The sequence below is a fragment of the Nerophis lumbriciformis genome, linkage group LG16 (genome assembly GCF_033978685.3).
Source record: "Nerophis lumbriciformis linkage group LG16, RoL_Nlum_v2.1, whole genome shotgun sequence".
Taxonomy (NCBI): domain Eukaryota; kingdom Metazoa; phylum Chordata; class Actinopteri; order Syngnathiformes; family Syngnathidae; genus Nerophis; species Nerophis lumbriciformis.
In genome coordinates, this window is record NC_084563.2 from 22,011,316 (window position 1) to 22,024,872 (window position 13,557).

The 13,557-nt window shown below is 36.5% G+C and overlaps 1 protein-coding gene across 2 annotated transcripts in view; it reads left to right on the forward strand.

Moving 5' to 3' along the window:
- The window catches only part of slit3 (slit homolog 3 (Drosophila)), a 615,812-nt gene that overhangs the window by 568,888 nt on the left and 33,367 nt on the right, over positions 1-13,557 (forward strand). For both annotated transcript variants that reach the window (XM_061976782.1, XM_061976783.1), the window contains one exon: positions 417-547. In XM_061976782.1, coding sequence (XP_061832766.1) covers positions 417-547 — 131 coding nt within the window. The remainder of the gene's footprint in view (positions 1-416; positions 548-13,557) is intronic.

The window sequence follows — 13,557 nt, forward strand, 5'->3', positions numbered from 1 at the left end:
GAGTTCTGGGTAAAATATTATTGGACTGTGCCGGAGCAAAGTGTGTTACTTGTTGGCAATTAGTACTGTCCACGACATAGATTTTGCTAGTAAAAAAAAAAAAAAGTTTAAATAGATACCACACATTTTAAAGTGTTTTTGTCAATACTGCCAGTGTCATTATGTCTTTGGTAACGTTTATGTACAATTCTCATGAACGCAGCAGCGACTTGTAGTGGAGTTATTGCACTGTTTCTTTTTTTTTATCTCCTAATTTGGACGGTTTCATTCCATTATTGACCCAAATTAGCTCGATTGCTGTCGCGTTGTCGAGGGATTTGTCCTGTCACACGTGGCCGATTCTGGGGACATGCCGACAGAATAATGCATGAGATGTCAGAAGTGATTTGTAACTGTCTCCTCCACCGCCCTTCTAGGTGGCGACCGACAAAGACAACGGCGTTTTGCTGTATAAGGAAGATCTCGACCCCCTGGCTTTGGAACTGTACCAAGGACACATACGACTCATCTATGACATGGCCAACTACCCTCCAACTACAGTGTACAGGTAGGACGCACGCACAGCTGACGTGAATATAGAACAATATATTTGTTGAGGGTCGGCTATGTTATCTGTTTGGGGTGGAGTTTCACTCGAGACCAATGGAACTGTACATAATGTAAACAAATGACACAGTAGGTTTAACAGGTTTTTCACTGGATACTTTCTAATAGGCTTTTGCCTTGGAGATTTTGCATACGTAATTAAAATACAACTATTGTTATTAGATTTATGTTGATAAACATTATGTTTTAAACTGAAATATTGTTCAATTAGACACATTCTTTATGTATGTCTAGTCGGACTGCGAATCTTTGGGTGTCCCACGATGCGATTCAATATCGATTCTTGGGGTCACGGTTCGATTCAAAATCTATTTTTTCCGATTCTCGATTCAAAAGCGATATTTTCCCGATTCAAAAGGATTCTCTATTCATTCAATACATAGGATTTCAGCAGGATCTACCCCAGTCTGCTGACATGCAAGCAGAGTAGTAGATTTTTGTAAAAAGCTTTTATCATTGTAAAGGACAATGTTTTATCAACTGATTGCAATAATGTAAATTTGTTTTAACTATTAAATGAACCAAAAATATGACTTATTTTATCTTTGTGAAAATATTGGACACAGTGTGTTGTCAAGCTTATGAGATGCGATGCAAGTGTAAGCCACTGTGACACTATTGTGCCTTTTTTTAAATTTTTTATCAATGAGGGATGTTTAATCACTGCTATGTTGAAATTGTAACTAATATTGATACTGTTGTTGATAATATTAATTTTTGTTTCACTACTTTTGGTTTGTTCTGTGTCATGTTTGTGTCTCTCAATTGCTCTGTTTATTGCAGTTCTGAGTGTTGCTGGGTCGGGTTTGGTTTTGGAATTGGATTGTATTGTTATGGTATTGCTGTCTATTGCTTTGTTGGATTGATTAATTAAAAAAATAAAAAATAAAATAAAAATAGATTTAAAAAAAAAAAGAGAATCGATTCTGAATCGCACAATGTGAGAATCGCGATTCGAATTTGAATCGATTTTTTCCCACATCCCTAATGTCTAGCTTGTGTGCTATTGTGTCCATGGTTGCTGTGTAGCTGCCAGCTCCTAGTAGCCTATAGCAGGGGTGTCAAACTCATTTTAAATCGGGGGCCCCATGGAGAAAAATCTACTCCCAAGTGGGCCGGACTGGTAAAATCACGGCAATATAACTTAAAAATAAAGACAACTTCAGATTGTTTTCTTTGTTTAGAAATAGAACAAGCACATTCTGAAAAATTTACAAATCATAATGTTGTTGTTTTTATTTTTACACGTGCATGTTGCGGTTAATAGTATCCTATCTTCATTTGTCGTTATTTATTCTTAAATAATAATAATAATATATATATATATATATATATATATATATATATATATATATATATATATATATATATATATATATATATATATATACATATATATATAGGTAAAATGTCCAATTGATTAATGTATATATATATATAATATATATTAATCAGTTGGACATTTTACATCTTTTTTTAGTATATATACTTTTTGTTAAAATAAAGCCAATAATGCAATTTGTTGTGGTCCCCTTTATTTAGAAAAGTATTAAAGTACCGTACTGTATCGAAATGATATTGGTACTGGTACCAGTACCAAAATATTGGTATCGGTTCAACACTAGTCAGGACCTAATTCAACAAACTGTCAACGTTATTTCAATGTCTTGTGCCTGCTGGGTTTTTACATTTATTTACCAGTTAAAATGCATAAAATATAGAAAAAAACTACATCCGCCGTCATGTCTTTCATAATAATTGTGAACGATCCCCTTTAACACGTTAATGACTGAGACCCTTTTAGGTCCTTGGGACCTTTAACATTCAACAAAATTGAAGGGAGCTCTAACGGTTTTTAAAATTAAAGATATAAAAATGGCCCCTAACATGATTAGTAGTAACTGCAAAAACAATTTTGACTCTCCTGTTGTAGATTTTAGACCACAAAGAAGTGTGTGGAATGTGGAGTAAAATCATTGCATTCCCCTTTAACAGACATTGTGGACTTTCTACTTGATGCCCTGTAGAAACCCTTTAAGGAACTAAAGCCATACTATTGTCAGAAATAATGTACTGCAGACTTCAAACCGTCATGCATACCCTCACACGTACCCTCCGTCTTCCAGATTCAATTAGGTTTTTTTTGTGGACTTCTTATTTTGGCCCAGCACGCCATAATCCACAGAGCGATTCTTCCCACCGCGCATGCAGACACACGCTCACAGATCCGTATCGGCGCACTTCCCTCGGTAAACAAACATAAACCTTGAAAAATTCCTGGGTAATCCCGATGAGACGGTCGCGGCCCTTGGAGAAAAACCCAGCAGGAGTCTCGTTAGGTGAGACTTCAAACGGGCCAAACAAAAGACCTCATTCAAGTGCGCTAGTCCGCCGTAAAGCCCGTGGATATCATATAAAAAGATACATCCAGGTTTTCATAGGAACTGATATTCCGTGGTAAATTGTGGCAAAGGGAGATGGTAATCCAAGATAATACCTCTGTTTACCAGGGCGTCTAGAAGAAAAACAGTCGAAAATAGGCTGAAGTGATTTTGGAGACGTTAAACCGGGGGTCAGGAACCTGCATGCTGCTCTTTGGTGCCGCCCTAGTGGCTCCCTGGAGCATTTTTAAAAAATGATTGAAAATGGAAAAAGATGGGGGAAAATGTTTTTATTTTGTTTTAGTATGCTTCTTGTTTGAGGACAAACATGACACAAACCTTCCCAATTGTTAGAAAGCGCACTGTCTAATACGTTTGTGTGTATGCTTCACTGATGACTATTTGGTGAACATCGTTTTGTCTTACTCATTTCGGCAGTTCGTGAACTCACCATAGTGTGGACGGTGACGCAACAGTTTGTTTACATGTAAAATCTTCCACTCCTTCTTTAAAGTTAAAGTACCACCAATAGTCACACACACACACACACACACACACACACACACACTAGGTGTGGTGAAAATACTCTCTGCATTTGACCCATCCCCTTGTTCCACCCCCTGAGAGGTGAGGGGAGCAGTGATGGTGATTTAACCCCCAATCCCAACCTTTGATGCTGAGTGCCGAGCAGGGAGAAAACGGGTTCCATTTGTATAGTCTTTGGTATGACTTGGCTGGGGTTTGAACTCACGACCTACCGATCTCAGGGCGAACATTCTAACCACTAGGCCACTGAGCAGGTTCTCTTTGTCTCATGTTGTCCACCAAACGTTTTATGCTGTGCGTGAATGCACAAAGGTGCGCTTTCTTGATGTTATTGACTTGTTGGAGTGCTAATCAGGCATATTTGGTCAGTGCATGACTGCAAGCTAATCAATGCTAGCATGCTATTTAGGCTAGCTGTATGTACATATTGCATCATTATGCCTCATTTAATATCCTTTACTTCTATCCTCTTTGTATATAATTTAGTTTTGCACGTCTCATGACACATTTCAGATAGTTGTTTGTGTGCCATGTTGTTCCAGACCACAGCAAACATTACCCAGCTTGCCAAAGATTGTAATAAATCCATTTGAAGAAGACAGCCTGTCGTTTCCTTTAACTTAGACACACACATCTATACCTTTGGCCGTTAAAAGCCAGTAATTTCCAGGAGTTATCTCACCTTCTGAGTAGTTTCTGATATACTAATGGTTTCTAATTAGGGATGTCCGATAATGACTTTTTGCCGATTTTCCGATATTGTCCAACTCTTTAATTACCGATACCGATATCAACCGATATATACAGTCGTGGAATTAACACATTATTATGCCTAATTTGGACAACCAGGTATGGTGAAGATAAGGTACTTTAAAAAAATAAAAATATATTAAAATAAGCTAAATACATTTAAAACATTTTCTTGAATAAAAAAGAAAGTAAAACAATATAAAAACAGTTACATAGAAACTAGTAATTAATGAAAATGAGTAAAATTAACTGTTAAAAGGTAGTACTATTAGTGGATCATGTGTGCTTACGGACTGTATCCCTTGCAGACTGTATTGATATATATTGATATATAATGTAGGAACCACAATATTAATAACAGAAAGAAACAACCCTTTTGTGTGAATGAGTGTAAATGGAGGAGGGAGTTTTTTTGGGTTGGTGTACTAATTGTAAGTGTATCTTGTGTTTTTTATGTTGATTTAATAAAAATAAATAAAAAAAAACGATACCGATAATAAAAAAAACGATACCGATAATTTCCGATGTTACATTTTAACGCATTTATCGGCTGTAAAAATGTGTAGAATAAATATTACATTTCAAAATTTCTGTCAACGAAAATTTGCTTCAGCCTGCGACACATAGTCATTTTGATAGTAGGCTATTATAGCTAATATAGACACTTGGCAAGTTTCACTGCAATAAGGCACTTTTGGTAGCCATCCACAAGCTTCTGCTTGAATATGTGACCACTCCTCTTGACAAAATTGGTGCAGTTCAGCTAAATTTGTTGGTTTTATGACATGGACTTGTTTCTTCAGCATTGTCCACACGTTTAAGTTAGGACCTTCATTCTAGCCTGATTTAGCCATTCCTTTACCACTTTTGACATGTGTTTGGGGGTCATTGTTCTGTTGGAACACCCAACCTCAGGGCTAAGGATTTTAGGTTGTCCTGAAGAATTTGAAGGTAATCCTCCTTTTTCATTGTCCCATTTACTCTCTGTAAAGCACCAGTTCCATTGGGAGCGAAACAGGCCCAGAGCATAATACTACCACCACCATGCTTGACGGTAGGTTTGGTGTTCCTGGGATTAAAGGCCTCACCTTTTCTCCTCCAAACATATTGCTGGGTATTGTGGCCAAACAGCTCAATTTTAGTTTCATCTGACATCACATTGGACAAAGATAAGACCTTCCGGAGGAAAGTTTTGTATGTCATGTGTTGCCTTCACTTTAAGACTTATATACGGCTTTTCATTTTTTGCGGCTCCAGACATATTTTTGGTCCAATATGGCTCTTTCAACGTTTTGGTTTGCCGACCCCTTGCGTTAAACTAACTTGAAGGAAAAAGGAGATGGACGGATGATGAAATTATGCACATTTTTCGAGAGTCCCTCCAAAAAAAGCACCAGATTTTGACGCTTCTCCCGATGCCGAGGTCAGGTTGTCCATTTCCCAATGCGCTTAGCAGGCACGGACTTTGAAATTAGCCAGAGGGATGTCAAGGGTAGATTTCTTTTTTTGCTAATCACACTGCCTTACAGACGGCGAGTCTCCTCATTTGAAACCGAAAACCTAACAAAAGTCAAGCGACGTGTGAGACATACTTTTACATAATGGGACGACTTTTGTAAAAAAAACAAAAAACAAAGAATAATCAGCTTCTGTTGCAAAAACCATGATTGCACCTCAACCTTCTCAGAAATGCTCCGCTGGAAGCAAACCTTGTTGACCAACCGCACGCTTCTTGTGCAGAGTTTAACCGTAAAAGCGTCATAAAACTTCGTAATTGTCGCCCGTTGATTGTTTTACAGCTTCAACTGGCTTTGCGTGTGGTGTGGGACTATCAAAACCAATATAGTGCTTAAACCGCTGGATAAACTTTGCCACTTGTAAGACAAGCCATTATGGTGCTCAGAATAAATGAGCGCACTCACAGGGAGGGGAATTTTACTCTACGTTTATTTTTACAGACATCAAAATGTGGTCGCCTAACATTAAGAGGGTAAGGATTTATTGCCTAAAGACACTGCTTTCTGCATTTTTGCACCGCGAGCTGAATTTATTTTCTACACCGCTTATCTCATTCAAGCAAAACAGTTTAGTTTTTTTATTATTTGCTAATTAATTTTATGTAAATCCAAAGCAGAAAACTAAAACTTGCTGAGGGTATTTATTCTGTAGCATCAACTTCTGTGCTCCTCTACACAAAACTCCTAAAGGGACCCCCGTCTGACCCCAAATCCGACGTTGCCGCCCCATACACACACACACTTGCTGTGTTTACATGCACTAAAACCAAATTATTACATAGATTTGGTTGACTTTTTAAAAACACGTGTAAATTTGTAGGGCTGTGAATCTTTGGGCACCACACGATTCGATTCGATTTGATTCAGAATCGATTCTCGATTCAAAACGATTCTTGAGTCAAAATCAAAAGGTTTTAATAACATTTGGTGCCAGTTCTATGATTTACTACATTCCTCCAAAAAAAATAGGCAGACAGTTGTGATGAATTTCTATGTTACCTAAAAGAAAACTGGTTTTCTTTAATAAAATTCTACTTAAACATTTAAAAAAGGCAAAATAAGTATCCAACACAAGTAAATCTGTACAGCAGATATGATTATTTATAGAGATGCCGATAAAAGCTTTAAAATGTAATATCGGAAATCATCGGTATCATTTTTTTTTGTTATCGGTATCGTTTTTATTTATTTATTTTTTTTTTTTTTATTGAATCAACATAAAAAATACAAAATACACTTACAAGTAGTTCACCAACCCGAAAAACCTCCTCCCCCAGTTACACTCATTCACACTCATTCACACAGGTTGTTTCTTTCTGTTATTAATATTCTGGTTCCTACATTATATATCAATATATATCAATACAGTCTGCAAGGGATACAGTCCGTAAGCACACATGATTGTGCATGCTGCTGGTCCACTAATAGTACTAACCTTTAACAGTTAATTTGATTCATTTTCATTAATTACTAGTTTCTATGTAACTGTTTTTATATTGTTTTAATATATTTTTTTTAGTCAAGAAAATGTTTTCAATTTATTTATCTTATTTTATTTTTATTTTTTTAAAAGGACCTTATCTTCACCATACCTGGTTGTCCAAATTAGGCGTTAATTCCACGACTGTATATATCGGTATCGGTTGATATCGGTATCGGTAATTAAGAGTTTGACAATATCGGAATATCGGATATCGGCAAAAAAGCCATTATCGGACATCCCTAATTATTTACATCAACAATATGATTTATCTGAGTGGCTGGACAGGACAGATTTAAAAAATAAATGAATAAAATAAAAAATAAAAAATATGTTTGTTTTTTTGTTTTTTAATCGATTAAGAATTGCGGTTCATTCAACAATCAATTTTTTGCCAGCCCTACTATTTTTTTTTTTAAAGATGGGTTTAACATATATCAAGATAAACCCCCTTCATAATTTGGATTTGTTAAAAAAAATTTGACATTTTGAAACATTTTATTAAACAGAACCAGTTTTCTTTTAATTACCGTATTTTTCGGACTATAAGTCGCAGTTTTTTTCATAGTTTGTCAAGTGCGACTTATATATGTTTTTTTCCTTTTTTATTATGCATTGTCGGCAGGTGCGACTTATACTCCGGTGCGACTTATACTCCGAAAAATACCGTAATATATAAATGTATCAGAGCTGTTTATCTATCTAATGGAGGAATGTAGTTAATCATAGAACTGGCACCCACCGTTATTAAAAAAAGTATAGATTTTGAATCGATAATCGTTTTGAATCGAATCGTTATCCCCCAAGAATCAAATCGAATTGAATCGTGTAATGTCTAAAGAGTCACAGGCCTAATTTAATTAGTAGGGCTGTGAATCTTTGGGCACCAAACGAGTCGATTCAAATCTTGGGGGGAAACAATTTTATTCACAATCGATTCTCGATTCAAAATCAAACATTTTTAATAACATTTGGTGCCAGTCTTATGATTAACTACATTCCTCGAAAAAATAGGCAGACAGTTGTGATGAATTTCTATGTTACCTAAAAGAAAACTGGTTTTCTTTAATAAAATTCTACTTAAACATTTAAAAAAGGCAAGATAAGTATCCAACACAAGTATATCTGTACATTATTTATATCAACAATATGATTTATCTGAGTGACTGGACAGGACAGATTTAAAAAATAAATAAATTAAATAAAAAAATAAAAACCTGTAATAATTTTTTTTTAAACATTTTTATCGATAAATAATCACAAATAAGAATCGCGGTTCATTCAACAATATTTTTTGCCAGCCCTACTAGGTTTTATTTTTTTAAAGATGGGTTTAACATTTATCAAGATAAACCCCCTTCATAATTTGGATTTGTTAATTTTTTCTTTTTTTTTTCTTTTTTTTTTTTACAAAAAATGTGACATTTTGAAACATTTTATTAAACAGAACCAGATTTCTTGTAGTTAATATATAAATGTATCAGAGCTGTTTATCTATCTTATGTAGGAATGTAGTTAATCATTGAACTGGCACCCAATGTTATTAAAAAAAAGTATAGATTTTGAATCGAATCGTTACCCCCCCAAGAATCAAATCGAATCGAATCGTGTGATGCCCAAACGAGTTGATTCAAATCTTGGGGGAAACAATTTGATTCACAATCGATTCTCGATTCAAAATGATTCGCGATTCAAAATCAAACATTTTTAATAACATTTGGTGCCAGTTCTATGATTAACTACATTCCTCGAAAAAATAGGCAGACAGTTGTGATGAATTTCTATGTTACCTAAAAGAAAACTGGTTTTCTTTAATAAAATTCTACTTAAACATTTAAAAAAGGCAAGATAATTATCCAACACAAGTGAATCTGTACATTATTTACATCAACAATATGATTTATCTGAGTGGCTGGACAGGACAGATTTAAAAAAATACATGAAAATATATATTTAATTTTGTTATCGATTTTTATAAATATGTTTTTGAAAATACGGTACAACCATGCACATTTTTGTGGTGTTTTATTTGTATTGCTGGAATTAGTAAAACCTTGCGATTTTAATCTCTTTTTGTACTGAGCAGCCACTCATGAAGGTTTCTGGGCCATCCATCCATCCATCCATTTTCTACCGCTTGTCCCTTTTGGGATTGCGGGGAGGGGGGTGCTGGAGCCTATCTCAGCTGCATTTGGGCGGAAGGCGGGGTACACCCTGGACAAGTCGCCACCTCATCACAGGGCCAACACAGATAGACAACATTCACACTCACATTCACACACAAGGGCCAATTTTTAGTGTTGCCAATCAACCTATCCCCAGGTGCATGTCTTTGGAGGTGGGAGGAAGCCACGGGGAGAACATGCAAACCCCACACAGAAAGATCCCGAGCGCAGTATCGAACCCAGGACTACTCAGGACCTTCGTATTGTGAGGCACATGCACTATTACAAAAAAAACCCTCCAACATTCCCCTCTTATTCAGACCTTGTTAGTTCCATTTTGGCGGCATAAAGTCCCCTGTACTGTATAAACACACCGCACACATCCTGGATCACAATTTCACACGCACGCCCTTTTTGAGACATCAAGATGAATAGACGGAATTTGGACAACAACAAAAAAATCAAAAGTGAGAGAGCCGACGACTGGATGAAGACAGGACTGTTTAGAATAGGTGGCCCATTAGAGGAGAGTGATGAACACAGATGATTGAATGTGGAGATGACTGAGGGATGGAGTGCACCGGGGGGGAAGAGGCCCGTGGAGGGGGGGGGATTCAACCACAGAATGAGTCAGGGAATTATTCTTGTCGATTCTCGTTAGCTTGACACGAGCCGCGCCTGCCAGGCTGGACTGGAATCGGTGCAGGAAGCGGGGATTGTGAGGAGGCAAGGGACGCACAAGAGGACAACAGGTTGACTGACGGATGCAAGGAGCAACAAACTGGTAGACAACCATGGAGATGAAGAGCAAAAGCTACCAAGTTGTACTAAAGTTGGACGCTTACAAAGTCTCTTGGAATGAAGAATTAGGATTTTGTCCAACCTTTTAATCCATTGGTCAGTAAAGAGACGTGTTCTAGTATCATGCGTCCAGAACCTGCATTCTGCATACTGGACATGGGTTTTTGTTCTATTCCATCCATCCATCATCTATACATATATATATATATATATATATGTCTTAATAAGGTTATCCAAAAAATAGTGCTCGATACCGTAGTAGAGCGCAATATATGTATGTGTGGGAAAAAAAATCAAAAAAAAATCACAAGACTACTTCATCTCAGAGATGAAGTAGTCTTGTGATTTTTTTTCCCACACATACATATATATATATATATATATATATATATATATATATATATATATATATATATATATATATGTATATATAAATATATGTTTATATATGATTATATGTATGTATATATATATATATATATATATATATATATATATATATATACATATGTATGTATCTATATATGTATATATGTATGTTTATATGTATGTATATATATATATATATGTTTATATATATATATATATGTGTGTGTGTGTGTAAGGATATACATAAATATATAGATGTATATATTGATAGTACTGTAATTAGGCAAATTATACATTTTCATAAAACAAATACAATTTTAAATATAAATATTTACAATATATATATATATATACATACAGTATATATATATATATATATATATATATATATACACACACACACACACACACACACACCTGTATGTCCCATGGAACACATTTTCTTACTATTCCTAAATAAATATGTTGTATTTTAGTTTGTTTCTATTTTTTGCTGTATTATATTAATACATCAATATGGGCATACTGTAAATTCCTTTAAGTTTTTAAAACGTATTTTTAGTCCTATTTTGTGTAACATAACACACATTGTCATAACAAATAATAAAGTCTTACTCATATTTGTAGAACAACAACAAACAGTAGCAGTTACCCACTGTAGGTAAACGCACACATTGCTTACAACATAAACATAAGAATATGCAATAGGTAAAAAAAATTAAATGATTGAATAACAATTATTTAAAAACATGTACAGTGCCCAATTGAAACAGCTTCTCAATCTTTTAAAATGGCCGGAAAATGCCCCCAAACTGATGAGTTCAGGTAGCCTCACATCCTTTTGTACAAACCCCGTTTCCATATGAGTTGGGAAATTGTGTTAGATGTAAATATAAACGAAATACAATGATTTTCAAATCATTTTCAACCCATAATCAGTTGAATATGCTACAAAGACAACATATTTGATGTTCAAACTGATAAACATTTTTTTTTTGCAAATAATCATTAACTTTAGAATTTGATGCCAGCAACACGTGACAAAGAAGTTGGGAAAGGTGGCAATAAATACTGATAAAGTTGAGGAATGCTCATCAAACACTTATTTGGAACATCCCACAGGTGTGCAGGCTAATTGGGAACAGGTGGGTGCCATGATTGGGTATAAAAACAGCTTCCCAAAAAATGCTCAGTCTTTCACAAGAAAGGATGGGGCGAGGTACACTCCTTTGTCCACAACTGCGTGCGCAAATAGTCAAACAGTTTAAGAACAACGTTTCTCAAAGTGCAATTGCAAGAAATTTAGGGATTTCAACATCTACGGTCCATAATATCATCAAAAGGTTCAGAGAAGCTGGAGAAATCACTGCACGTAAGCAGCATGGCCGGAAACCAACATTGAATGACCGTGACCTTTGATCCCTCAGACGGCACTGTATCAAAAACCGACATCAAAGCAAAGCGAAAGCTATTTATCAACAACATCCAGAAATGCCGCCGGCTTCTCTGAGCCCGAAATCATCTAAGATGGACTCATGCAAAGTGGTAAAGTGTTCTGTGGTCCGACGAGTCCACATTTCAAATTGTTTTTGGAAATATTCGACATTGTGTCATCCGGACCAAAGAGGAAGCGAACCATCCAGACTGTTATCGACGCCGCCAAAGTTGAAAAGCCAGCATCTGTGATGGTATGGGAGTGTATTAGTGCCCAAGGCATGGGTAACTTACACATCTGTGAAGGCACCATTAATGCTGAAAGGTACATACAGGTTTTGGAACAACATATGCTGCCATCTAAGCGCCGTCTTTTTCATGGACGCCCCTGATTTTTTCAGCAAGACAATGCCAAGCCACATTCAGCACGTGTTACAACAGCGTGGCTTCGTAAAAAAAGAGTCCGGGTACTTTCCTGGCCCGCCTGCAGTCCAGACCTGTCTCCCATCGAAAATTTGTGGTGCATTATGAAGTGTAAAATACGACAGCGGAGACCCCTGACTGTTGAACGACTGAACTCTACATAAAACAAGAATGGGAAAGAATTCCACCTGAGAAGCTTAAAAAATATGTCTCCTCAGTTCCCAAACGTTTACTGAGTGTTGTTAAAAAGAAAGTCCATGCAACACAGTGGTGAACATGCCCTTTCCCAACTACTTTGGCACGTGTTGCAGCCATGAAATTCTAAGTTACCGTATTTTCCGCACCATAAGGCGCCCTGGGTTAAAAGCCGCGCCTTCAATGAACGGCATATTTCAAAACTTTGTTCACCTATAAGCCGCCCGGTGTTGTAAGCCGCATCTAACTGCGCTAAAGGAATGTCAAAAAAACAGTCAGATAGGTCAGTCAAACTTTAATAATATATTAAAAACCAGCGTTCTAACAACTCTGTTCACTCCCAAAATGTACGCAAATGTGCAATCACAAACATACGTATATCAACATGGACAGAGCTGCGTGAAAAAAGCCACCCGGCCTCTTCGCGTAAACTTAAACTTACCTTAACCACTCGCTCATCTTTTCTTCATCCATCCCTTCGAGTTAGCTTTTATGATGACGCCGGCTGGAAAGGTCTCTTTTGGCAAGGTCTTCCTTTTGAATATCACCATGGGTGGAAGTTTCTGGCCATTAGCATGGCAAGCTAGAACCACAGTGAAGGATGACTTCTCATTCCCTGTGGTGCGAATATTCACCGTACGTGCTCCCGTTGTATCCACAGTGCGGTTCACAGGAATATCAGTTGCTGTGAAATAGTAATCCGTGTGCGGATGGAGAGATTGCGTCTTTTCATGAACCGGATCCCTGACGCTTAGTAGGAGCCATTTTGTGGTCTTTACAGATGTAAACACACAAAGGAAATGAAACGTACGGTATATCCGCGCGCTTTTTCTTCTTCTACGCGGGCGGGTGGTTGCTTACAGTAGAAGAAGAAGCGCTTCCTGTTCTAT